General features: G+C 61.7%; 1 protein-coding gene across 1 annotated transcript in view; it reads right to left on the minus strand.

Moving 5' to 3' along the window:
- Positions 1 to 2985: 2985 nt before the first annotated feature.
- COL7A1 (collagen type VII alpha 1 chain) overlaps positions 2986 to 25290 on the minus strand; it is a 29440-nt gene continuing 7135 nt past the window's right edge. The window contains exons 24-120 of the mRNA XM_085590522.1: positions 25142 to 25288; positions 24928 to 25064; positions 24719 to 24845; positions 24497 to 24640; positions 24268 to 24425; positions 24123 to 24164; positions 23945 to 23971; positions 23785 to 23829; positions 23481 to 23573; positions 23124 to 23195; positions 22778 to 22813; positions 22650 to 22703; positions 22413 to 22481; positions 22215 to 22328; positions 21887 to 21913; positions 21714 to 21767; positions 21539 to 21601; positions 21366 to 21425; positions 21185 to 21220; positions 21004 to 21048; positions 20755 to 20790; positions 20604 to 20648; positions 20468 to 20503; positions 20361 to 20387; positions 20240 to 20269; positions 20011 to 20082; positions 19847 to 19906; positions 19703 to 19738; positions 19473 to 19553; positions 19311 to 19346; positions 19181 to 19225; positions 19012 to 19083; positions 18813 to 18857; positions 18680 to 18706; positions 18556 to 18597; positions 17866 to 17946; positions 17672 to 17707; positions 17538 to 17573; positions 17372 to 17452; positions 17147 to 17182; positions 16849 to 16920; positions 16571 to 16615; positions 16353 to 16388; positions 16188 to 16223; positions 15976 to 16080; positions 15801 to 15836; positions 15589 to 15624; positions 15378 to 15425; positions 15224 to 15259; positions 14918 to 15049; positions 14550 to 14759; positions 14421 to 14456; positions 14197 to 14241; positions 13957 to 14028; positions 13778 to 13822; positions 13584 to 13646; positions 13453 to 13497; positions 13170 to 13205; positions 12857 to 12892; positions 12628 to 12672; positions 12356 to 12388; positions 12135 to 12197; positions 12011 to 12046; positions 11824 to 11904; positions 11656 to 11724; positions 11528 to 11563; positions 11399 to 11440; positions 11197 to 11241; positions 11006 to 11050; positions 10847 to 10882; positions 10663 to 10722; positions 10413 to 10538; positions 10207 to 10278; positions 9963 to 9998; positions 9651 to 9710; positions 9444 to 9488; positions 9335 to 9370; positions 9174 to 9209; positions 9028 to 9084; positions 8726 to 8797; positions 8400 to 8471; positions 8283 to 8318; positions 8120 to 8200; positions 7982 to 8035; positions 7717 to 7770; positions 7578 to 7640; positions 7412 to 7474; positions 7066 to 7182; positions 6632 to 6709; positions 6499 to 6552; positions 6248 to 6296; positions 6135 to 6170; positions 5607 to 5696; positions 5179 to 5262; positions 4967 to 5086; positions 4105 to 4284; positions 2986 to 3979 (exon numbers count right to left, since the gene is read on the minus strand). Of these exons, the coding sequence (XP_085446648.1) occupies positions 3930 to 3979; positions 4105 to 4284; positions 4967 to 5086; positions 5179 to 5262; positions 5607 to 5696; positions 6135 to 6170; positions 6248 to 6296; positions 6499 to 6552; positions 6632 to 6709; positions 7066 to 7182; positions 7412 to 7474; positions 7578 to 7640; positions 7717 to 7770; positions 7982 to 8035; positions 8120 to 8200; positions 8283 to 8318; positions 8400 to 8471; positions 8726 to 8797; positions 9028 to 9084; positions 9174 to 9209; positions 9335 to 9370; positions 9444 to 9488; positions 9651 to 9710; positions 9963 to 9998; positions 10207 to 10278; positions 10413 to 10538; positions 10663 to 10722; positions 10847 to 10882; positions 11006 to 11050; positions 11197 to 11241; positions 11399 to 11440; positions 11528 to 11563; positions 11656 to 11724; positions 11824 to 11904; positions 12011 to 12046; positions 12135 to 12197; positions 12356 to 12388; positions 12628 to 12672; positions 12857 to 12892; positions 13170 to 13205; positions 13453 to 13497; positions 13584 to 13646; positions 13778 to 13822; positions 13957 to 14028; positions 14197 to 14241; positions 14421 to 14456; positions 14550 to 14759; positions 14918 to 15049; positions 15224 to 15259; positions 15378 to 15425; positions 15589 to 15624; positions 15801 to 15836; positions 15976 to 16080; positions 16188 to 16223; positions 16353 to 16388; positions 16571 to 16615; positions 16849 to 16920; positions 17147 to 17182; positions 17372 to 17452; positions 17538 to 17573; positions 17672 to 17707; positions 17866 to 17946; positions 18556 to 18597; positions 18680 to 18706; positions 18813 to 18857; positions 19012 to 19083; positions 19181 to 19225; positions 19311 to 19346; positions 19473 to 19553; positions 19703 to 19738; positions 19847 to 19906; positions 20011 to 20082; positions 20240 to 20269; positions 20361 to 20387; positions 20468 to 20503; positions 20604 to 20648; positions 20755 to 20790; positions 21004 to 21048; positions 21185 to 21220; positions 21366 to 21425; positions 21539 to 21601; positions 21714 to 21767; positions 21887 to 21913; positions 22215 to 22328; positions 22413 to 22481; positions 22650 to 22703; positions 22778 to 22813; positions 23124 to 23195; positions 23481 to 23573; positions 23785 to 23829; positions 23945 to 23971; positions 24123 to 24164; positions 24268 to 24425; positions 24497 to 24640; positions 24719 to 24845; positions 24928 to 25064; positions 25142 to 25288 (6092 nt within the window). The 3' untranslated portion in view covers positions 2986 to 3929. The remainder of the gene's footprint in view (positions 3980 to 4104; positions 4285 to 4966; positions 5087 to 5178; positions 5263 to 5606; positions 5697 to 6134; positions 6171 to 6247; positions 6297 to 6498; positions 6553 to 6631; positions 6710 to 7065; positions 7183 to 7411; positions 7475 to 7577; positions 7641 to 7716; positions 7771 to 7981; positions 8036 to 8119; positions 8201 to 8282; positions 8319 to 8399; positions 8472 to 8725; positions 8798 to 9027; positions 9085 to 9173; positions 9210 to 9334; positions 9371 to 9443; positions 9489 to 9650; positions 9711 to 9962; positions 9999 to 10206; positions 10279 to 10412; positions 10539 to 10662; positions 10723 to 10846; positions 10883 to 11005; positions 11051 to 11196; positions 11242 to 11398; positions 11441 to 11527; positions 11564 to 11655; positions 11725 to 11823; positions 11905 to 12010; positions 12047 to 12134; positions 12198 to 12355; positions 12389 to 12627; positions 12673 to 12856; positions 12893 to 13169; positions 13206 to 13452; positions 13498 to 13583; positions 13647 to 13777; positions 13823 to 13956; positions 14029 to 14196; positions 14242 to 14420; positions 14457 to 14549; positions 14760 to 14917; positions 15050 to 15223; positions 15260 to 15377; positions 15426 to 15588; positions 15625 to 15800; positions 15837 to 15975; positions 16081 to 16187; positions 16224 to 16352; positions 16389 to 16570; positions 16616 to 16848; positions 16921 to 17146; positions 17183 to 17371; positions 17453 to 17537; positions 17574 to 17671; positions 17708 to 17865; positions 17947 to 18555; positions 18598 to 18679; positions 18707 to 18812; positions 18858 to 19011; positions 19084 to 19180; positions 19226 to 19310; positions 19347 to 19472; positions 19554 to 19702; positions 19739 to 19846; positions 19907 to 20010; positions 20083 to 20239; positions 20270 to 20360; positions 20388 to 20467; positions 20504 to 20603; positions 20649 to 20754; positions 20791 to 21003; positions 21049 to 21184; positions 21221 to 21365; positions 21426 to 21538; positions 21602 to 21713; positions 21768 to 21886; positions 21914 to 22214; positions 22329 to 22412; positions 22482 to 22649; positions 22704 to 22777; positions 22814 to 23123; positions 23196 to 23480; positions 23574 to 23784; positions 23830 to 23944; positions 23972 to 24122; positions 24165 to 24267; positions 24426 to 24496; positions 24641 to 24718; positions 24846 to 24927; positions 25065 to 25141; positions 25289 to 25290) is intronic.

The raw sequence follows: 25290 nt of genomic DNA on the forward strand, positions 1-25290 counted from the left end.
AAGCTTAGAAATCCCTGTAGTGCCGGGGGCTGGGACCAGCTGTGCTCAAGCACTGGCCAAGGTAAACCCAGCTGTGTCTTCTCCAATGGTGCTGAGGTGAGAGTTATTAAATCAAATCCTCCCACGGCTGCTGCTTGTGCCATGAGCACTGGGACCAGGGGGATGAGGTGCCATGTCCAGTGCCCTGCACACACACCAGTGCTGCTCCATGCCTCCCTCTACCAGTGCCCTGGCAGCCCCGCTGCCCTCTCCAGCCCTGCTAGATGCCAGCCAGGACAGCTTATCTCCTGCGCCCCAGGCGGGCCATCAGCTCGGCATTGGCAGCCGCCTTGGCCTGCAGTTCCTTCTCTCTGGCCAGGTCGAGCAGGATTTTCAGTAAGTGAGTGTGGACATCGAATGACAAGGACAACTTCCTCCCCTTTTTCCTGGGAGCCGCTCTCTTGGTGGCTGGGCTCATCAGCCAGGGCACTGTTTGTCTTTCTGGTCCCTCTAGCAGTGGCAGGCTGGCTTCAGCTGGATGAGACTCTGCTCCAGAGCCATCGTCACCGCTCCTCACTTTGGAGGGATCTGGCAGCATCTTGCTAGGGCTGGTGCTGTCCTGCCTCATCAGCTTCCTTCCATCCACAGCCTGGGGGGCTGGTGGGAGCCACTCACGGCTCGGTCCCTTCCAGGCCCTTGTTGGTGTCCCCAGGAGCAGCAGGAAGGAGAGCAGCATCCTGCCTCGCAGTGTGGCCAGGGGAGCCTGCGGGGAGCATGTGGCTTGGCATCACCCCCATCACCCTGCCACGGCCCCACAGCCCCCCAGGCAGGACACATCCCCACCAGGGTGTCACCCACAGAGCCCCCCCACTCCCTCACCAGCTGGTGGGGCTTCACCCTCCTTTCAGGAGCCCTTCATTATTCCACCTTGGGGAGGCTGAAGGGGAAATGGGAAGCAAATCACCTGGGTGTCCTTGTCCTTTCACACAGCCCCTGGCCAGATGCTAGCCATGCCCTCCATTTCACACCCTTCATGCCTTTGTCCCCCAGGGAAGGAGACAATCCTGCTCAGGAGGGTGCCTGCCAGGGTACTGTGGCTGCTCCCCAACCCATTCCTGCCCTTTGGCCAGGGTTTCAGGGCTGGGGTTTCAGGGCTGGGCAGGCAGTGGAGCATTCTTCCTCCCATGCGTTCCCTGGCAGATGCCATTCCCCACTGTGTTGCTGGGCTCTTTGGGGCAAAAGCCACCCACCAAAGAGGGACACGAGCCACTTGGACTAAAATACACAGCATATTAGTCACGTTGAGGTGACAGGGAAGGGAGAGTGGCCACAGGCCCTGAGCTGTGTCAAGCCTCAGCAACTTTGTCCACCCCCTCCCTCACCCTGGTCACAGGGAAGCCCCAGGGATTGCAGGATGCTGTGCTACAGGGTGGGGGTCAGGGTGCTGGGATGTGGGGTGGGGGTCAGAGCAGGTGCACAAATCCTGCTATATAGCTGCCTCTCTCCAAAATCAGTCACCCAGCAGAGTATCTCTGGGGTGAAGCCCTTTGGAGAGTACCAGAATAGGCAGCCAGGGGTGGTTAACTCGCTGCAAAATTAGGAATGAAAAGCATCTAACCCCCTGCAACCTCTTGCCCAGCTAAAAGCCCCCGAAAAGCACCGCTGAGGGCACAGCCTCACCATTTGCAGCAGGTCCTTGTCTCCTCGATGTTCAGGCAGTGCTCCCAGGGTGCAGGGACCACAATCTGGGCATTTACTCTGCTCCCTGCCAAGCCCTGGCTCTTATCCTGTCCCAGCTCCACCTCTGACCCGCAGAGGGGGTGACAGTGACAGGGGGAAGGTGGCGGGGGGGTGGTGTGTGGAAATGTTTTTAATACATTTTGCCTAATGGCAGATGAAATCATCCCAGGATGTGGGTGGGTGTGTGCCCCCTTGCAGCTCCACCAGCTGCATTTGGAGGGGATTCCAGGAACCTGGGACATCTCAGTTGTTTCATGTTTGACTTGCAAGATGTTTTTTCTCCATCTAATTAGACCTCCCTGCTCCTGTCAGGCTTGGTAATCACTTAAGGGAGGGAGAGAACATGCATATTGCCAGGATCATGGGCAGACCTCGGGGCATTGTGACTCACAAGGCCCCTGGACAGCTCCTGGTACCAGTCTGGCACTGTGTCCTGACAGACTCCCTGGCCACGTGGAGGACATACCTAGAGACATGTCACCTCCCTGCTGTGCCAAACCCAAGCACTGCTTTTGCCACTGGTTTGCAGGAAGGCAGTGACTTGCAGCTCACTTTTATGCATTCCAACTGGGACACCACTGATTTCCAGGCACCTGCACCAGCCCAGCCTGGCCCAGGCCCCTCTGCCAGCTGCCAAGGTGGGTAGCAGCCTGTAGGCATTGCTGTGGGGTGAGCCCCATATACAAGGGCTTGGCTCCAAAGTTCCCCTTAGGGAGTGTGGGAGCATCCCAAGGCTCTTGGGCTGGGTGGGCACTGCATGAGGTGAGTTGTGGGTGCTCAGCCCCATGAGCTGGCCAGGACCAGGAGTCAGGGTGCCCAGGGTTCAGACCACTGGATTGCCCACCCTCGTAGTCTGAACCGATGGGTGACCCATCCTGTGCCACCCTCCCCAGGACAGCAGGGAACAGAAATAATGCCAGCTTTGTTCTTCCTCCCAGGGACAGCCAGGAACTCACACCCAGAAGCCAAAATTAGCTGGCAGCACTGATTCACACAGTACATCATGCAGCACCACAGACCCACGTGCTGACACGTCAGGGCCTGGACAGGGGGTCATGGCCTGGCTTGCATCAGCTGGGCACGTGCTGGGCACAGGGATGGGGCACTGGGCAGCTGGAAGGGTGAGGAATCCCAGCCAGCACTGCCAGCTGTGGGCAGCTGGAAAGGACAGCCTGGCTAGGGGGGGCAGGGGGCATGCCTGAGTCAAGAGCTGCCCCCAAACTCCACAGCATCCCCAGCAACATGGCAAGAAGTGTGACATCTCCCTGTGAGCACAGCTTTAATCCACATCCCCCCTGCATTAGTACACATAGTCATTTGCTGTATATAGATACACACAGAGAACAGCAGTATGTGTGGGGGCCACCAGCAGCCCACCCAGCAGCCCTGGGGCTCTGGGGCAGGGCAGTCAGTCCCTACTCAGCCCTGGGGATGGGGGGAAGCAGTGGCTGCAACATTACTTTCACAAAGCCTTTGAGAGTAACTGGGCGAGCAGGAACCTCTTCTAACATAGCACCATCCTCAGGGTTTCCCTGACAGGCCAGGGGTGCAGGTGAGATCCCCCAGATTAAAGCCAGAAGTGCTGCTGGCAGGCGTGTGAGCTGGAGGGTAGCACATGGCAAGAGACTCCAGTCTCCCCACAGGTCATTGCCAAACCATCACAGCCACAAAAGGGGAACTGGGCCCTAGTTGAGGTTAAGGTGGAATTTATTCAGATGGAGCTCATTGCAGGTGGGGGTGGGGGATGTTGTGCAGGGTGGCACTGCCTGGCACAAGGATGTGGGCAGCCCTCCCAGCAGGGAGTGGAGAGGGAGTCTGGGGGCCTATGGGGGGCAGGAAAGGGTACAAGGCTATTATGGGAGGGGAGGGAGCCCAACTATGCCAAGTCCTACCTCTGCTTCCAGAGAGAGGGAACAGGGCTAAGAACCATTCTGTTGGCAACAAATAATTTAAAAGTCAAACTGAGAACAGCCTAGTGGGAAAGGGGGTTCAGAACCTTGGTGGGAGGCAGTTTCCCATTTGACATAAATTTCACCTTAATGACAATAAACTGATATGAAATGAAAAACCCATGAGCAGCATAAAGACAGGTTAGAAATAGCACCAGGTTCCTGCTGGGGCTGGTGCCACCACGGGCAGCCCAGCCCCGGCCAGGGCAGCAGCTGGGCCCCAGTTGCAGGCAGCCCTGCCTGCCCAGACTCTGCCTGCACCTACACCTTTGGCTGCTCTCCCACCTTGCTGCCGGCACTGCCACGGGAATCTGTGGAGAGAAGCAAGGGGCTGTCAGAGCCGAGGCAGGACCAGCACTGTCCCCCCAGCTCTGCATGCACAAGGTGGGGATGCTGCCGGGCCTGCTGGTGCCAGCAGCTGTGCCAAGCTCGGTACCTGCCCCCGGCTGCTGCCCACAGTGCAGCTCACACTCCTCCTTGCTGTCGAAGCGGTTGAGGTTGCCCTGGCAGCCGCTGTAGACGAAGGGCCGGCACTGGGAGACTCTTTGGTTGTAGTACCACCGCAGGGTGTAGCGCTGGCACTGCCCCTCGTCCAGCGGCAGCCCGCAGGGCTCGGCTGCAGGGCAAACGCTGCTGGTGAGGACAGGCAGGGCTGGCAGCTCACCGGCGGTGGAGGCTGCCAGACCCACGTGGCAGAGAAGGGGAAACCCCAGAAGGGCAAGACTGAGCATGGGAAGGGTTTGGCTGGAGGAGACTCTCTGTGCTCTGCCCAAGTGCTGGAATTGAGGACAGGAGACACCACTCTGGGCAAGCTGTAGCCCGGGACAGCTCTCAGTAGAGAGCTGGGAGGTAGGTGGCGTGGGGACATGATGGCCACAGCACCCCTTGAAAGGATTATAGAGGGACTCTCCAAAGGCTGCTGCCACTGGGGCTTCCCTGATCTCCTGGGGCCTTTGGTATCCCTCCTGTGACTCATGACCAGAGCACAGGAAACCTGCCAGAGCAGCAGCTCCCACCAGCCCAGCACACCACCAATCACTGCTGGTGACAGCTTTGGTGACAGGGATAGAGCAAAAGGTCTGCATGGTGTGGGCAGCACAGTGATAGGAAAGGTGCAACCCTCCCAAGTACCAGCAAGAGGGCAGGAAATCCCAAATCCCTCCAGACAGATGAAACCAGGCACAGGAACGCACTGCCCAGCTGGATGTAAAGACACCTCCCCAGCAAAACCTGGGGCAGCTCCATGGTTTCCCCCAGTAGCTTAGCTCTCAGTGCCAGGTGAGTGCAGGGAAGCTCACCATCCACTGTGGGCTGCTCCAAGCTGTCCATCTCTGGGACCTCATCATAGTCATCCTCCTCTCCATCCATGCTGTCATATGTGAGGTCGTCATTGTTGAGCACGATCTGCCTGTCCTGCCCTGGGAGACAGCACCACACATGAGCAGTCCTCACCACACACATGGAGCACAGGAAAAGGGGGACAAGGACTAAAAGCACATGGATGACACACCCTCATCTTCCTCAGCGTGTGACAACTTCAGCACAGGGACTATGTGATTGCTGCCAGCAAGGAATGGCTGAGTGGAGAAGGACCCTGTCAAGGGGATACAGGCATCAGGGAAGAGGCAAAGGAGTCTGGGCTGTTTTCCCCTTATTTCCCAAGGGAAAACCACCCCTTTCAAGTGTGGAGCAGTCTAGCACTACCCAACCCTGGTGCAGCTGACAGGGTACATGAACAGGGATGGTGGATCTGGAGATACCCTCTCCTCTCTCTGCACCACAGATCAGGGCTGCCATGGGGGCTTCTGGAAGAGGGACAGGCAGGGGAGGAGGGACAGCACCCACTTGGAGCCCAGCAGGAGAGGGATAGGGGAGGGCACAGGGAGACACACATGCCCATGTTACCAGATCTCACAGATCCTCCAGACTCTCCATCACCTGTTTGGTCATGCTCTTTCTCCTGGCGGACGATTCTTCCTACTCCCTGGGCAGGGTGGAAGCTGCTCCTGGCTTGAGCCCCCCAGCCTCCTTGGAGAGAAAGCACCCACCTCATCCCAGCCCACCCCTTGCCTCCATCCCTCCAATCCCACTCCTCCAGCCTACCCTTCTCTCCAGCACTGCTGAGCCCTGCGAGACCCCTGCCCCAGTTCTGACACCCGAGAATAGATGGGGTACAGTTCCTGTGATCCCCTCAGTTGGGCAGACCCTGGCAGCACCCAGACCCCACTGGCACCATCCTGAGCCAGCTGTCCCAGGGGATCCCTGTGCCATCACTTCTGGCACACACTATCCCTTCTCCCTGTGCAGGCTCCTACACTGATGCTGACCCTTACTGAAGGGTCATGGAGGGTGCCAGCCACCTCCAGCTCCCCAAAACCAGTGGCACACCTGGGTGCCTGGGCTCCTTTTGTGCCACATGTGTGGGGCAGGGAGATAGGAAGGAAGAGCTGCAACCTGAGTGCTCACGTGAATCCTGGTGCTGTGGAAAGTGGCCACCACAGGCTGTAGGAGAGACAGGATGTGGGTCAGGGGCAGCAGGTCCAGACCCCCAGCCCCAGGGCAGCAGTGGGGACACTCACCACAGTGCTGGCTCATCTCCTGCCTGACGAAGGCACGGATCTCCTCCTCCTGCCGGGCACATGAAGGGGCAAGGATAGTTATGGGGGGTGGTGCAATTCAAGAGGAGGAAAAAACCTTTCCCCAGGGTCTAGCAGAGCCCAGAGGTGAGGGCAGCCCCTACATCAGTGGCTGTGGGATGGATCCAGCACCCCTTCTCACCCCAGTGACCTGAGTGCCACGAGCCTGTGCTGGCTGCCTTCTGGCTTCTTACCGTCATGCCTGGCTCTCCCTTCTCCCCACGGAGCCCATGGGTGCCAGGACTGCCCTGGGGACAGCAGAAAGGAGGTGGGAAGCTGGCCCTGGCTGGAGCTCATCCAGGCAGGGCCAGGCACTCACACACTTACCTGCTCTCCTCTCTCGCCAGGGATGCCAGGCATGCCACGTGCACCCGGCACTGACTGCCCAGGGGGGCCTCTCTCTCCCTGCAAAGGACATGTGCTCAGGATCTGGTGCTGGTGCTGGAGTCTCTCTGCTCTCCCCAGCACCATGGAGGTGCTGCTTTCCCCATGCCCGCACCCCAGGGATGCCAGTGTAGGTGGGGATGGGGACAGGTCCAGCTCAACTCAAGGACAAGCAGGGTTGCAGACTCCTCCCCTCAGACTCCATCCCCTGGGCAGGGGGACACAAGGGAGGAAGCCAAAGCCAGCGAGCTGGCAGGGCAGGACAGAGCTGGGACATGATCCAGATGCCACCCACCCCTCACCCACTAAGGGGACCGGGCCCTCCCATCCTCACAGCCCCAGGGGGGGACCATGTGAGACCTGTGGTGAGGACTTACCTTCTGGCCCTGCATGCCCTCAGGACCTCGAGGGCCGACGCTCCCTGAGGGCCCAGGGGGGCCAGGAGCACCGTCACTGCCCCGGGGACCAGGGCCACCCATAACACCTGGGGCACCCTGGAGGAGAGCAGAGGGTGAGGCCAGGGGTGTCAGAGCCCCTGACTTCAGAGCAGATGCCATGGACATCCTCTTACCCCATAGCTGGGCATCCCCAAAAAAACAGCACTGGTGCTTTCTCATAAAGAGCAGGGAATTGTTGTAATTCATTGTTTAGTGACATAATCTAGAGCAGTGCTGAATGGGAGCATGAGGGATATGCTCAACCAAGGCTGCATCCTGGTCTCACCCGGTCTCCTTTCTCTCCCTGGTCTCCTTTGGCTCCCTGCTGCCCATCAAATCCCCGGTCACCCTGCAAAGAGGAAGGGACAGGCAGCAGGGGACACACGGTGGGGGGCCAGACAGCGAGGGGATGAAGTGCCAGCACAGCTTTTCCCAGCACTACTTTAACCTACCTTGGGTCCCATGAGCCCTTCTTTTCCAGGAATGCCTGGTGGTCCTGACAGACCCAGCTCTCCCTGGAGGACAAAGCAGATGTCCATCAGCCACCAGCCACACTTTCCCATCCCACTCTGGTGTCAGCGTGGTGCTTACCGGCTCTCCTTTCCTCCCTGGCAGTCCTGAGCGCCCTGGGATCCCTGGCTCTCCCTACAGCAGGCAGGAGAGAGGCAGGGCAGTCAGTCCTTCACCCCTCAGTGCTCACCCCAGAGCCACAGGCAGAGGAGGGGACCCCACGACCCTGCAACAGGGTCAAAGTCTGGCCTCAGCCATCTCCCCACTGCTGCTGGCTGATGGAGGGGATCCAAAGGGCCACAGCCTCCAGGCAACATCCTGCAGCACCCTAGAGGCACCCACTCACCTTCTCGCCTTTGTCCCCGTTGAGGCCACAGGCACCTTTCATGCCCCGGTCACCCTGCAAGGATGGGAAGTCAGAGCCATGCCAAGCCAGGATTAGTCCTGGCCAGGAGAGCCCTGACAGCCAGAGAAGCCAACCCACCTTGAGGCCACGCATGCCCAGGGGTCCCATGTCCCCTTTCTCCCCCCGGGCCCCGGGGATCCCGTCACGGCCAGGCTGACCCTGTGAGAGAGCACACAGCGTGAGCAGGGTCTGCTCCTGCCCTGCAGCGGGGTGCCAGGGGCACAAAGACACAGCTCCTCACCGGCTCCCCAGGCTCTCCTGGTGCTCCAGCCTCTCCCTGGGGAAGGCAAAGGCATCAGTCAGGGCAGGTGAGGGGGATGGTGCTATCCCTCAGCAGAGGGGCTGCACAGCTTCGTACCTTCTGCCCGCTAGGGCCGCGTGCCCCAGGGAAACCCATGGAGCCTTTCTCTCCTTGTTCACCCCTCGTGCCCTGCAAGCAGAAACCCAGATCAACACAGGGCAGGAGGGAGAGCTCCAGCCACTGCATGGCCACAGCACGGCCATGGTCACCTCCAAGGCCAGGTCTGGCAGGTCCCCTTCCACCATGTCCCTGCTAGCAGCAGCACACAGGGCACAGGGATGCCATCATGCCCCGCTTCCTCTGTCCCTTGCCCTGTCAATAGCCCTCCATGATCCCCAACCCAGCAGCTCCCAGCCCTGCACAAGTTCCCCCCAGCCCTGTACCTTCTCTCCGAGCATGCCTTGCTCCCCCTTGTCCCCCTTGTCCCCTTCTGTGCCCTTCAGGCCACGCTCTCCCTGCAAAGGAGGAAACACAGGGAGAGGTCAGGGGATGAGAAGAAGCTCAGACACACATCAGGATGGGGAGGACAATCCCTGGGAGAAGGAAAATGGGGGTTTGTAGGGTGGCTGAAGGAGAGGGAACAATATGCTCTGCAAGGGAGGGTACCCCAGCAGGGAAAAGCTCCTCCAGCTCTTCCCAGAGGTTCAGGAAGGATGGGGGGAGGGAGGAGAGGGACAGCTCTTACCGGCTCCCCCTTGCTGCCCCGTGCTCCAGGCGGCCCCTCCACCACCACAGTGTCGCCCTGTACACCCAAAGCAGAGAGAGGTGGGGATGAGAAGGGGGGTCAGGGCTGCTGCCTCCTTCCCATTGCTCCCCACCCCAAGGACTCACCTTGTCTCCTTTGGGTCCCGGGGCCCCGAGGTCTCCCTGTAAGGATGAGGTGAGATGCTGCAAAGATGCACAGCAGGGAGCAGGCAGCACCTCCCTGGGCACCCCAGTACCTGGAGATGCATAATTCTCTCCCCATCTCCTCAGCCCGCAGAGTCCCTTACCTTGTCCCCACGCTCCCCGCGGTTCCCCGGCACGCCCTGAGGGGGAGAAGAGAGGTGTGGTCAGGAGGGGGTCTGGATCGGGGTGCAGCTGAGAAAGGGGGGTACTTACTGCTGGCCCACGATCCCCTTCTGGCCCTGGGCGCCCATCCTCACCCTGCAAGAAGGGATATGAGAAGGGGGTTTAGGATGGGGGCACCCCAGCATCACCCCACCCCAGGGACAGCTGCAGCTCTGGCTTAGAGACCTGTCAGGGCTGGCACTGTGAGCCTTCCTGTCGCTGGCTGTGGGGACATGGCGGGGACTAGGCAGTACCTACCCGTGGTCCTGGGTCACCACGTTCACCTCTGGCTCCTGGCAGCCCAGCCCCTGGAGCACCCTGCCAGATGAAGGCAAGAACTCACCCCCATCCTCACTGCCCACAGCTCCTCCCAGCCCTGCCAGGTACCCCCCACGCCAGGAGACACCCCGCAGTCCCCACCACCTCTCTGGTTGCCTGGCGCACAGGAGGCTCCCATGTGCCACCATCCAGAGTGGGCTCAGCACCCTCAGGGGTGAGGGGGCTGCAGGGACACTCCACAAGAGAAGCAGCTTCCCACCTCTCATACTATAGGGCTGCCCCTGGTCCTACCTTGTCACCCTTCAGGCCAGGGGCCCCTTGTATGCCCTAAAAGAAAGCAGAAGGGTGAGCAAGCCACGGGAGGAAAGCAATGCCAGACACATCTCTGGGAGTCCCACCGTGGTACTGCACACTCCAGCACCAGCCTGCCCCAGGGGCCAGGGAGGTGCCAGTTGGTCCCTGTCAGCCTGTCTGAGCCAGCAGGGAAGCCAGGGCAGAGCCCACATGCCCAGGAATGCTGTGGCACCATACTCACGGCCGGCCCTGGGGGCCCCACAGGTCCTGGTGGTCCAGCGGCACCATCCCTGCCCGGAAAGCCGATCAAGCCCTGGCAGGGAGAAAGCAGGAACGGGCAGAGGCTGTGGCTGGGAAGCAAAGGGGCTTGCAGGGACATCGCTGACACTGCACAAGGGTTCAGGGTCGCCAGGACCAGTGATGCCGTGCTCTGGTTGTAGTCTTTACCCTCTCTCCTGGAGGACCTGGAGGGCCAGGCTGTCCATTGTCCCCTCTCAGGCCTGGCTGTCCTGGCATCCCGGCAGTGCCTGCTAAGCCTGGGGGTCCTGGTAATCCTGGCAAGCCAATGTCACCCTGAAGTAGGGAAGTAAAAGATGAAGCTCCTCACGAGTGTGTTTTTCCTTCAGCCAGCCAAGCTAGAGCATCACTGGGGCATTAGGGCCATGATCAGAGCCAGGGTGACATAGACAGGGGTTACCTTCAAACCTGGAGGCCCGTCCTGTCCTGGTGGTCCCCGTGCACCGACACCCACTGATCCCTGCAAGGTGGCAGAGAGCATGTGGCACATCACCTGGCTGGTGGGCACAGGGGTGCCAGGGCCATCATGTCACCCAGAGCATCCCCCAGGGTGGGGCATCCCCCTGGGAGCAGGGGACATGTACCTTCTCCCCTTTGGCTCCAGAGGATCCCTTGGCTCCCTGTGAAGACACCAAGCCCCCAGGAAGACCTGGGCAGTAGGTGGCAGGGGCACAGATCCCAGCCCCCACCAGCATCCACTGTCCTCAGTACCCACCCATCACCCCAATATGCCTCCTACTCACGTCTTCCCCAGGATCTCCTGGCTCTCCAAGCTTTCCTGGCTCCCCCTGGCAGGGAAAAACAAGTAAAAAGCAGATGTGTGGGACTATGAACTGGGGGAGCAGCCGCAGCTGGATCCCCACACTGTGGCCAAGCAGCCAGGGAGCTGGGGACCACACAGACCCTCTCCACTGACCCCCAGGGCAGCACTCACCTTCTCACCCTTGGGGCCTGGCAAGCCTCGGTCACCCTTGGAGCCCTGTCAGGGACAGCAGTGTCAAGGGAGAGGGCAGCCACAGGGCTGGCTTGCCCCTCAGAAGGCAAGGGTGGTGGGAGGGGACAAGGTTAATGGCAGGGAAAGGCCAGTGAGGGGAGATGAGGGTAATGGGAGTGTCAAGGTTTGTGGGGTGACTCACGGGCTCTCCCAGCAGCACACCCTCCAGCAGTGCCGGCTCACCCTGCAGGGCACACACAGGTGCTCAGATGTGCCCACTGCAGATGCCAGCGCCCAGCAGACCCTTGCCCACCCCAGCTCGGCTCTTTACCTTCTCTCCCTTGGCTCCAGGGGGGCCAGCGATGGCCTGGGACAGAGGACAGAGTGGGCAGGTGAGCAGAGCGGCATGGGGATGCCATGCCATGCCTTCTTGTGATGCCTTGAGAGCTCTGCACTCACCTGCCCCGGAGGTCCAGCATCCCCTGGCTCTCCCTTGGGACCAGCAGGCCCCGAAGGTCCTGGTAAGCCCTGGCACAAGTGGCACAGCCCTCAGCCTCCGCTGTGGCCAAGCCAGGCTGAGCTGAGTGAGGGTCCCCCTGGGATAGGGCAGGGTGAGCACCAACCTACCATCTTCCCAGGCACTCCTGCCTCGCCATCCTTCCCTGGCACGCCATCCCTGCCCGGCACGCCTGGCTTCCCGCTCTCCCCCTGCAGCCAGTGAGAGTGGGGGTGGGGTGTGGGGGCCCTACAGCCCCCCAGGCAGCCCCAAGCACCCACACTGATGGCAGCCAGATGTGGGGGGCAACACACTCACCACTTGTCCCGGCAGCCCAGGCACACCTGGCGGGCCCTGCAATGGAGACATGAGCAGAAATCAAGCAGCATCCCAGGCACCAGGAACAGCCAAGGCGTGGGTTTGGGGTGCTGCAAATACCTACCCCTGGGCCAGGGGGGCCAAGGGGTCCTGGCAGGCCCATGTTGCCCTGGGGGCCAGGCAAGCCCTGGAGTGGAAACAGACACGTCAGAGAGGGGATGGAACAGCCAGGACCTTGGCTGCCCCTGTGGGAAGATGTGTTGGGGTGGGACTGGCTGATTTTGGGGAGGCTGGATGGCTTTGGGCAGCCAGGTGGGTACAGGCATGGAGGATATGAGTACTCACACGGATGCTGGAGCCAGGTTCCCCTGGATCACCCTGGGAAGAACACGCTGCATCAGCCCCACCACCCCAAACGACCAGCTACTTTGGTCACAGGCATATCTTCATAGCTGGATCCAGGAGGGGGTCCAGCCAAATGTCCCTACCTCCAGCCCAAAACTTCCTGAAATGTGGTCCTCCCTCCAGTCCCCAAATCTGGCAAGGCACCCTTTCCCTCTGCCAGGCTGGACATGGCAATGCTGATGCTGATGCAGATGCCAATGCCACTGCCTTACCTTGGCACCAGCTGGGCCCTGAGTCCCTGGTGGGCCAGTGCTGCCCTGCAGGGGACAAAGGGACATTATTGGGGTCGTGCTTGCTGGTGGCACAGAACAGGGAGGGGGCAGCAGGACCACTCAGTCCCAGCAGTGCCACCCCACCTCTGCTCTGTGGGGAAATGCCCACCCTGGCTGACATCACCCTTGCATGACAGTCCCCTGCACGTGGTGCAAGGTGGCTCCTTACCGGAGGTCCTGGGGGTCCTGGGTCTCCCTGATTGCCCTGAAGGGAGGAAGAAATGGGATCACTGCAGAAGTGGGTTTTCCCCAGTGGGAGCAGGGGGTGTCCCCAGGGAGAGCAGACCCAGACAGTGCCAGCAGCTCTTGTAAGCACCAAGTAAGACAAGCCTGGACAGGTCCTGCTAAGATGCAGAGGGCCAAGGACCCAGCCCAGCAGCAGGGTGACCCCCACGGTTTCACCAAGCATTCAGAGCCAGGAGCCCCCGGCTGTGTGCTGAGGGGGTGGGACACAGGGACATGGGAGACACACAGACACCTACCGGGCGTCCCAGCACGCCAGGAAAGCCTGGCAAGCCCTGCAAAGAACCACATCAGAGTCAGTGGACAAGGGGAAAACCAGCACTTCCACAGCCTTGCCTGCCCTCCATTCCCAGTGTGTGGTACCCAGCCAGGGCATTTAGGAGGGGCAGGAATAGGGAGAGGTATGGGGAGAAGGAGGTGAACGAGCCATAAACTCTCCTGCTGGTGCTGGTAGTGCCTGGTGTGAGACCACAGGAGCTCCCCTAGTCCCAGCCTGCATCTCTCCACCATGTCCCCACTCACCGGCTTCCCCTCAGGGCCTGCCAGCCCTCTCTCACCCGGGAGACCCTGGAGCAAAGGATGGAGACAGGGATGGGTCAGTGCCAGGCAGGGTCCAGGGCCAGTGTCAGGCAGGGCAGCAGTGCAGTACTCACGGGGTTGCCGTCCCTGCCCTTCTCACCAGGCTCTCCTCGTTCACCCCTCAAGCCACCTTCACCCTGCAGTGGGGACAGGCACAGGGTCACAAGACAGGCAGGGACCTTCCCATGCCCTCCCAGGGCCTGCCAAGGGTGTGCCCAGCAGTGCCCTCACCCAGGGCTGTTGACATGGGAGACTTATAACCTCAGACCTTATCTCCTTTGGGTCCCCGCTCGCCCTCAGCTCCTGGCTCACCCTGTGTGGGGAAGAAGACAGATGCCATCAGCCCTTGCTGCCCCTCTGCCCCACCACCATCCTCAGCCCCAGCTCATGATGCTGCCCCAGCTCAGCTGTCTTGGCTACCCTTCTCCTTTCAGACCAGCCACACACCTTGGCTCCTTTGGGTCCGATGGGGCCGCGTTCACCTGGGAGACCCATCAGGCTGCCCTCCACCACGTCCACCTGTGGGCAGGGCACAGTCAGGGCCAGCACCCTGGGGACCTCAGGAAGGACTCCTCAGGGGCAAAGCCCTCTCCAGGTCCCTGAGCCAAGGGACTGGATGTGGCCATTCATCCCCAGAGGGGCAGACTGGCACCTTGACGATGGTCCCCAGCAGCAGCCATCACCTACCTTGGGCCCTGGAGGCCCTGGGGGTCCAGGCAAGCCATCTCTTCCCTGAGAAGGGTAGAGAAATAGGCTGAGTGTCAAAGGGCATGGGAGAGCAGAGCCTTCCTGGTACAGCCACTCCTGGCCTCCACAGGGCATCGGCCTGCCCCACAGAGAGCCCTGCATCCCCTCAAGAGGGGCACAGCACAAGAGGGGATGGAGGGCCCCACGCCCCTGTCCCAGCTCACCTGCTCACCTCGGTCGCCCTTCTCTCCTCGGTCACCCTGTGAAGACACCGTGGTGGCTGTCACGGCGCTATCCCCAAGCCCCCAGACCAGGTCCCCCAGACTTCACCTCGCACCTCCACACACACTCACCTTCTCTCCGGACCTCCCGGATTCCCCCAGCTCCCCAGCCCGGCCCGGCACCCCAGGAATGCCTGGCTTGCCAGGCTCCCCTGGCTGCCCAGGCGGGCCCTCGGGACCCCGCTCACCCACGGCCCGGCCCATGGGGCCCTGGGGGCCGGGGGTACCTGGGTCTCCCTTGTCACCTTTGGGTCCTCGCTCGCCAGGGAAGCCTAAGGAGCCCTGCAAAACAAAAGCTGCGCTGCCAGAGCCAGCCCTGAGGCGGGGCTGTGAGCCCTCCCAGCACCCCAGGGCTGAGGCGGCTGCATGGACCCCCAGCCAGCCCAGAAAGCAGGAGTGGGGCAGAGCTGGGGCTTGGCGCTGAGCCCAGCTCCACTCACCTCTCGGCCTGGGGGCCCCCTTTCTCCTGGATCCCCCCGACTGCCCTTCTGGCCCCGCAGCCGCTCAACCGCCGGCGGAAACGAGTCCGAGCTCCCGTCATAGGCACCCGTGAGCTCCTTCAGGGACGAAACCTGGGAGAGACAAGAGAGCCACCAGTCAGGGCAGAAGTGGAGCCCAGCTGTAGCAGCACCCCACAGTCGTGCTAACCCATCCTAAATTGCTCGGAACCCATACCACCTCCCATGCCCTCTACCTGCTGCCATGTGGCAGGAAAAAGCCCCAGCCTGACAGTCAGGAAATAATACCTTGATGCCAAGCCCTTCCAGGCCACGTTCAATGTTCTGCAAAAAAAAGACATCAAAACCAAAATAGGTTCCCACCACAGAGGCTGTGGATGGTTCTCTGTCCCTCAGGGCTCATGCTGCTGTCCCAGCACAGCAGGTCAGGGTAGGGACTCACCACTGTAGTCCCAGGCTCTCCACGTGCTCCAGGGTTGCCAGGTCGCCCCTAGGTTTAGAGGAAAAGAGGGAATGAGAAGATGCCAGAGGTGCAGCAAGAGGGGTGAGCAGTGCTCACCCTTGGCAGGTTTCAGAGTTAACACTTTGGTGCTGCCTGGCTGTGGTTGTGGCTGGGTGCTGGTAGCTTGCCAGGCTCAGTGCTGGCTACTCACCGGCTCCCCTGGCAGTCCAGGCTCCCCTGGGTCCCCCTGAAACACAGCAAAGGGATCAAGGGGAGCAGTCAGGCTGCCCAGCACCAACTGCAGCACCAGGATCCAGCCCTGTTATCTTGGGGGTGGGGACTCCTGCTAGGGACTTATTCCCTCTGGCACCTGGTCCTCTCCAGACCTTTGCCTTGGGGGACTGGGGGCAGGAGCACACTTACCTTTGGTCCAGCCACCCCACGGAGGCCTGGGGAGCCCTAGAAGACATGGAGGTGACACAATAGCACCTGGCCCCCATGGACACAGGGCAGTGTCCTGAGGGAGCCATGGATGGGGGTCCTGCCTGCCTCAGAGCAGTCTGGACTCCAGGGCACCATGGGCTGGAGAACTACACACCTGGCCTGGGGGGCCAACCTGCCCTGGGACACCAGGAAGGCCAGGGGGCCCGAGGGGGCCTGGCACACCTCTGTCCCCCTGCTCGCCCTTGGCACCGCTGCGGCCCTGCCAAGAGAGCAGTGTCACTGCCAGAGCCTGGGACCCAGGTCTGGGCCTGATGGGGGCATGTACCCAGCACCCCCATCTCACACTCCTCTTTGGAGACTACTCACCTCTCTCCCAGGTAGTCCTGCATCACCTTTGTCTCCCTAACCAGGAGAGAAAGGAGTTGGAGGGATGCTGCCCCATCCGCATGCCCCAAAATGGTGCTCCAGGGTGGGGCACACATGGGATCACATGGGGACCACACAGGAACCATCTGTGGATCACTTCCTTACCTTCCTCCCATCCTCTCCTGGTGTCCCATCTTCTCCCTGGGAACAAAGGCTGCCTGTCAGCACCCCACTGAACCATCTCAACACGGGTACAAACCCGAGGGTGGCTCAGAGCATGGGGTTCTTTGCCACATCCTCCCCTTGCCTTATGTTGTACTGGGATCACTATCCCTCAGCATCCTGGGAGAGCCCCAAAGTCAAGCCCTGTTTCCACTACTCACATTCTTGCCATTCAGGCCAGGTTTGCCATCCTCACCGGCTTTGCCCTGGGAGGAAAAGAAAGGCAGTGAGGGAGCCCCACAGGCTCTCCACCAGCCAGAGGCAGCAGCAGCCAGGGGTGCCAGGGCCCCACTGGAGCCTCAAGGTGCATGGAAGGGGGAGCTGGGCTCAGGGCCAGCCCCACCAGATGGATCCAGCTGAAATCCACAGAGGGCATGGGACCCTAGGATGTGTCCCTAGGGTGCAGGGTGGTACTTACAGGCACTGGGCTGGTACTTACAGGCACGCCAGGTGGTCCCAGGGGACCCATGGGGCCAGGTGGTCCCTGCTCCCCACGCAGTCCAGGCAGCCCCTGTAGGGAAAGGAGATGGTGGGAGCACAAGGCAGCAGGGCACCCATCTGCCACAGCCAGCCCTGGGAGCAGGGAGTGTGACTGGCAGTGCCACTCTGCTGGGACAGGGGAGGGTCTTGCTGCACTGCCCTGGACCAAGAAGCATGGGACAGGACACTGGTCCTTTACAAGTCTGATGGCCCCAGCAGGAACACAACCTAAACCCACCCTCTCCAGAGGTACTTACATCCCGGCCAGGATCTCCAGGCTTTCCTGGGTCCCCCTGCAGACAAGGAGGAAGTGAGGACAGGGACATTCCCATCCTGCTGAAGGTCCCTCCTCCAGCCTGGAGCAGAGGTCTGTGGCCATTTATCCCCAGGCACAGCTCCTCCCACCCCATCACCCCTCTGTCCCACAGCTCTGCCCGTGGCACCCAGGCACAGGCATTCCCCCCAGCTGGGACCACACTCACCCGCAGCCCAGCAGGCCCTGGGGGCCCAGCTTTGCCTTCCAGCCCATTGCGGCCATCCAGCCCTGGTGAGCCACGGTCCCCCTGGAAGGGAGCAGGGAAGGATGGTTGGAGCTTTGGGGTGGGATGGGAGTGCTGTGGGGCAGCCCCCAGCCCCCAGTCCTCTCACCTTCTCTCCCGGCAGGCCTCGGTCCCCAGGGTCACCCTATGGGCCAGAAGAGAATGAGCCCCATTTCCCATTAACAGGAGCAGCAGAGGGCACGGGTGCCCTGTTCAGACCCCCATGGGAAAGGGGACACTTACCCGTGTGCCAGGGGGGCCACGGGGGCCCTCCACACCCTGCAGGAAAGAGACACGCTCAGCAGTGGGGCACGGGGGGAAGGAGGGGAGCCGGGTGCTCAGCAGGCAGGCCCTGCACACCAGGACCCCGGCTCTCCTGCAGAACATCACCCACCATGCTGTCCCCATGCCTCCCACAGCAGGGACGCGGCACCTACCCTCTCTCCAGGCAGTCCAGGGGAGCCAGCATCACCCCGGGCACCCTTGGCACCGTCCTCACCTGGGTCCCCAGGGTCCCCCTGCCAGGGAAGGGCACGGTGGTCAGAGGGTACTGTGCTCTACCCAGCCTGTGCCAGAGTACACAGTGCTGGTGCCGTGTGGTTTAGGGGTGGAGTGAGAGGAATGGTCTCAAAATAAGAGGCACAGGCTAAAAAAGAAGTGGCTGGTGGGTGGGCAGCTCCTGCTGGGGGAGTAGGGGCCAGAGTGTGGTTCAGAAGAAAGGCACCGAGTAGCACTGCTGAGCCTTGGCCACAGCTGGGACCACAGTGCTGCCCAGCACAGAGCACAACCTGTGGCCAAAACTGCCCTGAGCCTAAGCTGGGTTGTAAAAGCAGAATGCCCAGAGTGTTGGGTGCTGCCACAGGATCCCTGTGGGGCTGAGGAGCCAGGAGCACACCAGTTCCTTTGGAAACCTCAGCCCTACAGGGCCTCCTCCCATCACAGGGTATGAGTGTCAGCCCCTGTGCTCCCCATGTGCCTCTCAGTCTTGGTGCACATCAGCTGCACACGGCAGAGGCTGTTTTGGGCAGGGAGGGCTTGATCAACAATGATGCCAGTGGTCAGGCAGAGCCCAGAGGACAGCAGAGGGTATCCCACCACCAGCATCCCAAGGACTCATTATTCATTACCTTCTCACCCTTTCCCCCCACTCCTCCGAGCCCAACATCGACCTGTGGGGCAGAGAGGAGCTGTTGGAACACACGGGACTAGACACCAGCCCATGGACAGGGAGAAGAGGGAGGCAGAACTTACAGTTCGTCCTGGGGGTCCGGGAGGCCCCTGAAAGAAGGGCAAGGGAAGCAGATTAAGGGGAGCTGGCACAGCCCTGGGGAGGGCACAGCTGGGTCTGGGGTGGGGGGCCACATATGGCCCTGCCATCACTCACTGGGTCCCCACGGTCACCCTTGCTCCCTGGTGCTCCAGGGCTGCCCTGCAGGAAAGAGGGATGGAGTCAGAGGGGGAGGGAATGGGGTGTGGGTCCTGTGGGATGGGGGTACCCCAGGGGTAAGGGTGGGTGTGGGGCAGTGAGGTGTTGGAGTGGTGGGTGTCCATGGAGCAGTGGGCACACACAAGGGGCTACTTACATTCCTGCCTTCAGGTCCTGGGTCCCCCAAGTCACCCTTCTCCCCGGGGGGGCCACGGTAGCCAGGAAGGCCCTGGGTGGAGGGCAAAGGGAAGATGTGCATTAGCAGGAGCCACCCCAAGGCCACGAGTCTCTTTCCTGCCCCAGGTGCCCAGCACCCCAGCACTTACCCGGGGACCCCTGTCTCCAGGCTTGCCAGGCAGACCCGCTTCACCCTGTGGAGAAGGAGGGGATGACTGGGGGGCAGTGGCATCAGAGGCAGTGGGAAGGGGGGCAGTGGTCCTGGGGACCCTCACTTACCGGGGTGCCTTCGTCACCTTTCTCTCCTCGCTCTCCCTGAGGCACAAATCAGTGGGCACCGGCCAGGAGAGAAAAGTACAAGTGACCAGCATCCCCCTGCTCCCTGCCAGCCCCGCCTCTCCTCAGGGCCGCGGTGCCCCACAGCCCCTTGTCCCACACTACCTCCTTGCCTCGCAGCCCGATCTGCCCAGGGGTGCCTGCTCGGCCCGGCTCCCCCTTCTCCCCGGGCTCTCCTGGGTCACCCTAGGCAAGGGAAGGGGCAACACTCAGGGCAGAGTCTGGGCAGCTGGGGAGAGAAGGGGCACAGCCTGCAGGAGCAGCCCCTCTGGAGCCAGCCAGCCAGCCAGACAGATGGATGGATGGACAGATGAATGGAAGGGCAGTGACATCACCTTTGGGCCACTCCTGCCTGGGAGGCCAACGGTACCCTGGTTGTTGGAGAGGAAGAGCAGGTGTCACTGGGAACCTCGGTGACCCCTTGACAGGAGAGGGACCAGGGCCATGAGCTGGTGCCCCCAGGGTGCCCCCAGACTCACCCGATCGCCCTGCTCGCCTTTGGGGCCAGCTGGCCCTGGGATGCTCAGGCCAGGGGGACCCTAGATGTGAAAGGACATAGCATGGAGCAGCAGCACAGGCACCATGGGTCTGGAGAGGGCTGTGCCATGTGCCCTGTGCTTCCTATCCTCAAGGCAGTACTCACACTGGCACCTTTATCTCCTGCTTCACCCTTGGGGCCAGGAGGACCTTCTGGTCCTGGGAAACCTCTGTCACCCTGGAGCAGACAAAATCAGCACCCCAAACCACCCTTTTTTTTCCCCCACTGCAGCTGTGGACCAGGCCTGGGACCAGGATGAGTCCAACTGTGCAATCCCCCTCCCCAGCCCACAGCCATGCCCAGAGGGCGGAGGGCACAGCTGGGCCAGGGTTACCTTCTCTCCAACACCAGCCACGCTGGGAGCCTGGAGGAGAAGCAGAGGAGACCATGCTGGACACTGCCCATGGTTCCCTGTCCTGGGGCTGAGGCAGGCACAGGTGGGCAGCAACACTTACTGGTCTGCCAGGTGGTCCTGGATCGCCCTGCAGAGAGACAGGTGTCACTGCCAGGCCCTTCCCCAACAGACCCCTGCCACCCCACTGGGACCCCACTTTGCCCTCACCTTCTCCCCCCGGGGGCCAGTCGGTCCTGGAGCTCCCTGTGGCAAGATTAGAGACCTCAGGAGGCTGGCAGTGCCTGGGAATGTGCACCCAGTGCATGGCAGCTCCTGGCTCCACACACCCACTACCCTGGCTCACCTCTCTGCCTGATGGCCCTGGGTGCCCTGGGGCTCCTATCTCACCCTGCAGGAGAGGAGGAAGAGGAAGGTGTGTGGGCATTCTGCCACCCCCTGCCAGGGTGGCTGCTCCAGGGCAGAGCAGGCATCACTCCACCATGCCATGCACCTACCTTCTCACCCTCTGGGCCCGGCACACCGCGGTCTCCCTGCAGAGCAAAGCAGAGGAGGGCTTCAGAGAGCCTTCCTCCCTCCACATCACACTGCCCCCACCCCACACACCACCCCAGAGCTCTTCATGAGCCAGTCCTGAATCCCATGCAAGACCACTGGCTTGTGACAGCCATTCCCAGGCACTGCCACCACCAGGTCCCAGGGACACCAGGACCGGCCAATGCCCATCTGCTTTGGCACCTTCTCACCTTCTCGCCAGTCTCTCCCAGCTCGCCTGGTGCCCCACGGTCTCCCTGGTATAGGAGAAACCAAGGTTCAGGGGCAGCAGGACCTTTGGGGGACACCCTGGGTCCTGGCACAGAACCCAGAACCCCCTTCTCTCTGCCAAAGGCATGGCAGGAGCGTCCCTTGGGTCCCTGCCCTGCTCACCTTCCTGCCCTGCTCCCCCGGTGGTCCCCGAGGACCCTGAAGAGAAGGGAGACATTGTCACCCTCGGTGTGACAAGGCAGATGCCCAGGCTGTTCAAAGCACGAGTGCTCAAGTGTGCTCTCAAGGCTTGGCTCTTGGCATGGCCAGCTCCTGCCTCCTTACCTTCTCTCAGGAAACTCACCCTGTCTCCTGGGTCCCCGGGGCGGCCAGGTGGCCCTGGGAAACCTTCTGTGCCATCACCCTGGGGATTTGGAAAGGTGACAGCCATGCTCATGACATGGGGATGCCCATTAGATGGGAATCCTCGCTGGAGAGTGGTGCGAGGTCCAGCCCCAGTGGGAAGCACCTTCTTACCTTCTCTCCCTTCAGGCCAGGGGGCCCAGCAGGTCCCCGAGGCCCGGGGTCCCCAGGCAGGCCCTGCAAGAGAGAAAATGTCAGCCCCTGAGGATGTGACTCAGCCCTGGGCACACATAGCCACTGCAGCCCTGATCCCCTCTGCCAACCCTGTTGGCCAAGGGGCTGAACTCACTGGGGGTCCAGGGTCCCCTCGAGGTACTGCCCCATCTACGAATCCAGGGGGGCCCTGCAGAGAGAAGGGTCAGCTCCTGTGTGGTTGCCCTGAGGGCTCAGTCCTCCCCAGCACCCTGAGGAACCCCTCCACCCAGCAGGGTAGATGAGTCAGGGAAATACACAGCCACTCACCCTTTCTCCTCGGTCACCCTTTTCTCCCTGCAAAGGTGAAAAAAGCAAATAAGGGAAGTTCTGGGCTGTTCCCATGCCCTCCTTGTACAGAAGAGGAACATGCTGGGTAGAGCCCATCAGTGGCATTAGGGTATGTGCATGCCAAGTGCCTCTCCCCACGCTGCCCAGTGCCAGCAACAGCTCAGGCACGAGCATCCGTGTGCAGGCACAACCCACGAGCAGGGCCAGGAGGAGTCCAGCAGGGAGCAGCTCCAAGCAGCTGCCTGTTCCCCCTTCCCTCTGCCCACACATCCCCCAGCCATCCCCATGCAGCACTGGGGACACGTACCTTCACAAACTCCCCAGGAGGTCCTGGTAGCCCCATGGGTCCGAGTGGACCGGGGGGGCCTGGATCACCATGAGGCCCCCGTGAGCCAGGGATCCCAGGTGAGCCGGGGCTGCCCTGGAGGACAGAGGTGCTCCATCAGCTGAGGTTGGGCTGGGGGTGCTGGCAGAGAGCCCTTCCCATCCTTATTCCCGCACCTACCGGCACACCCGGCTCCCCCTTCTGGCCTGGCAGCCCCCGCACTCCGTCCGTGATCACCCTGGGCTCTCCCTGCAGCAGGGCAGGAAAAGTCAGTGACCGCCTGTGCCCCGTAAGGCCAGAGGCTGGCAGGGAGATGGGGACACCTGGGGCCAGGAGATGCCAGGTACCAAGCTGTGCCCACCAGGGTCCCCAGTGCTCCCCAGGGACCCTGTGGGCAGCCCCCTGTCCATCACGTACCGGTTCACCTTTCTCCCCCTTTGGGCCAGTAAGTCCCATGGGCCCACGCATCCCCTGGGAAGGAAAGATGAGAATGAGAGGGGGTGTTGGGTGTGAGAAGGGTTGGGGAAGGCTGGGGCCATACTCACAGGATCCCCTCGAGGACCAGGGGTGCCCTGGATGCCCTAGAAAACAACAGCTCAGGAGGTGAACACATCCGCCAGCCAGGGGAGTGAGGATGGGATGAGATGGAATGAGGTGGCATGGCATGGCATGGCATGGCATAGCATGGCATGGCACGCCATCTCCAGCCAAAGCAAGGCTAGACAGTACACTTTGACTGGGATACACACACAGGAGATAGCAGTAACCCTGCCAGCTGCTGAGATTCCCCCAGCAGAGGGAACAGGGAAGCAGAGGCTGGCTCAGGGAGCAGGCAGGGCCATGGGAAGGGCCCATTGTGCAGCAGCAAAGCCAAAGGACACCCTTACTCACTGGCTGCCCAGGTGCTCCAGGATTCCCAGGGCGTCCAGGGCTTCCTGGTCTCCCATCAGCTCCAGGAAATCCCTGCAGGACAGAGGAATATCATGCCAGCATCTGGTGTACCCCAGCACTGCCAGGCTCCTTCAGCTCAGGGCAGCCCCAAGGCAGAGCTGGGTTCCAGGGTGCTTTTCCCCATGTGCTGAGCTGGGATGTGAGGGTGCAGTGTGGAGTTGGACTGGGGTTCTTCAGTGGGACTTCCCCTCCAGCATAGGTGTGGAGACCAAAGGGACAAGGGGCAGTGAGAGGCCCCATGGAGCCAGGTCACTGTGTCCAGGGGTCCTGGGGTGCCTAGGGGCCAGAGGTACTCACCCTGTCTCCCTTCTTGCCCGGACCCTCGGCACTCTCTCCTGGTGGACCCTGTGGCCCTGGTGGTCCTGGAGAGCCAGGAAGCCCGTGGCGACCCTGGAGACACAGTGGAGAGGACAGGCTGGGTGGCAGGTGATGGTCAAGAGGTGTTGCCTGTGTATCCCTGTAGCAAGGGCTGGATATGTCCTTGACCCAGACCCACCCACTGGCAGGGCAAAGGGATGAGGGAACATGAGGACATGGGGATCATGACACTGCCCTCTCCAGGGAGCTGCCCCTCTTCTTCCCTCCTCCATCAGGTTATTACCGGCTGCCCAGGGAGACCTGGTGGTCCCATACGTCCTTGCAGTCCCTGCAGAGACAAAGCCAGCAGTGAGCATCCCCTGTGAGCTGATATTAGCGCGGTATGGGAGATGCAAACCTCCCAAAGCCACCAGCTGGTGGCAGGGCGTCACCAAAGCACTCACTGCTTCACCGCGGTCTCCCTTCTCGCCCTGCAAGGGGACAGAGGGAAGGGGTTGGGGTTGGCACTCTTGTACTTAACTCCCCACTGGGCTTCTGCCGTCACCAACTAGGGGTCCATGACCCATGCTGAGCATCTGTGGCACGGCACAGCCCAGCATGGCACAGCCTTGAGAAGCTCACCTTGGGGCACTTCACAGAGCAGGGCTTTGGCTCCGGCGCCGGCTGGCAAGAAAAGACAAGCCTGTGTGAACCCAGGGATCTGAGATCCTCTGGCTTACATGGGGCTGCTCCCCCTCTCCATCCCCCGAGGTACTCAGGCCCTTACCCTGGTGGAGATGATGGTGCAGAGGTCATCGGTGAGCTCTCCCTCCAGCTCTGCCAGGTCTCTGCCATGGTAGATGTACCGTGGGTCCTCACTGGTGACCATGCGCCGGAGCTGCTCCCGGTCTGCCCCCTCCATGCCCACTGCCAGCACCTGGACCCCTGAGCAGAGAGCACCCTCAGCACCCCACAGAAGTCCCTGCACACCCTGATGAGACCCTATTAATCCTCACCCCCAGCCTTGACGTCCCTGGCCACAGTGATGGCATCATCCCCAGAGGGGCTGTCAGCCAGAATCACCAGCACTGCTGGCACCCCGAGACGGCGCCCTGCACCAGGACTCAGCAGGTAGGTCCTGGCAAAGCTGATGGCTGCCCCTAGAGAGGGAGAAGGAAGAAGGGACAGTCAGCAGGACCCCAGAAACCACTGCCCCAGCTCCTAGCGCCTCCCCTCACCGATGGCGTTGCCGCTGGGATCCTCATAGCGCATGGCACGGATCTGCTCCAGCACGGTGCGCAGGTCACTGGAGCGGTTCAGGAGCAGCCAGGGTAGGCTGCGGGAGCTGTACGTGGCCAGGGCCACCTGCAAGGGTGCAGGGGAGCAAGTGGGCACCACGGCCCATCCATGACCCCCTCATGCCCCCGGTGCTGTGGCAGCAGCTTACCTGTGTGCCCTCAGGGCCCAGGCGCCCCAGGGCAGACACGGTGTTGGAGAGGAGGGTGCGGACAGCATTGGCACCAGAGGAGCTGTTGCGGATGCCGTGTACTAGAAAGACCACGTCACCGAGGGCATCCCTGCAGACTGCAGGACAGGAAGGGGTGAAGCCACCACCAGAGTGGAGACAAGCTCAGCTCACCCCTGCGGGGACCCCACAGTACCTGTGCGCTCACTGACGGACACCTCGGCACCTGGCGCGCTCCCCAGCAGTGGCCGGAGGGTGAAGGTGTAGCGCTGGCCCAGGCGCAGCCCAGAGACCTGCTGGGAGCTGGCAGTGCTGGGCAGCGTCCGCCCCTTCTCCCCACCAGCT

The sequence above is a fragment of the Lonchura striata genome, chromosome 12 (assembly GCF_050655825.1).
Source record: "Lonchura striata isolate lonStrDom1 chromosome 12, ASM5065582v1, whole genome shotgun sequence".
Lineage (NCBI taxonomy): Eukaryota > Metazoa > Chordata > Aves > Passeriformes > Estrildidae > Lonchura > Lonchura striata.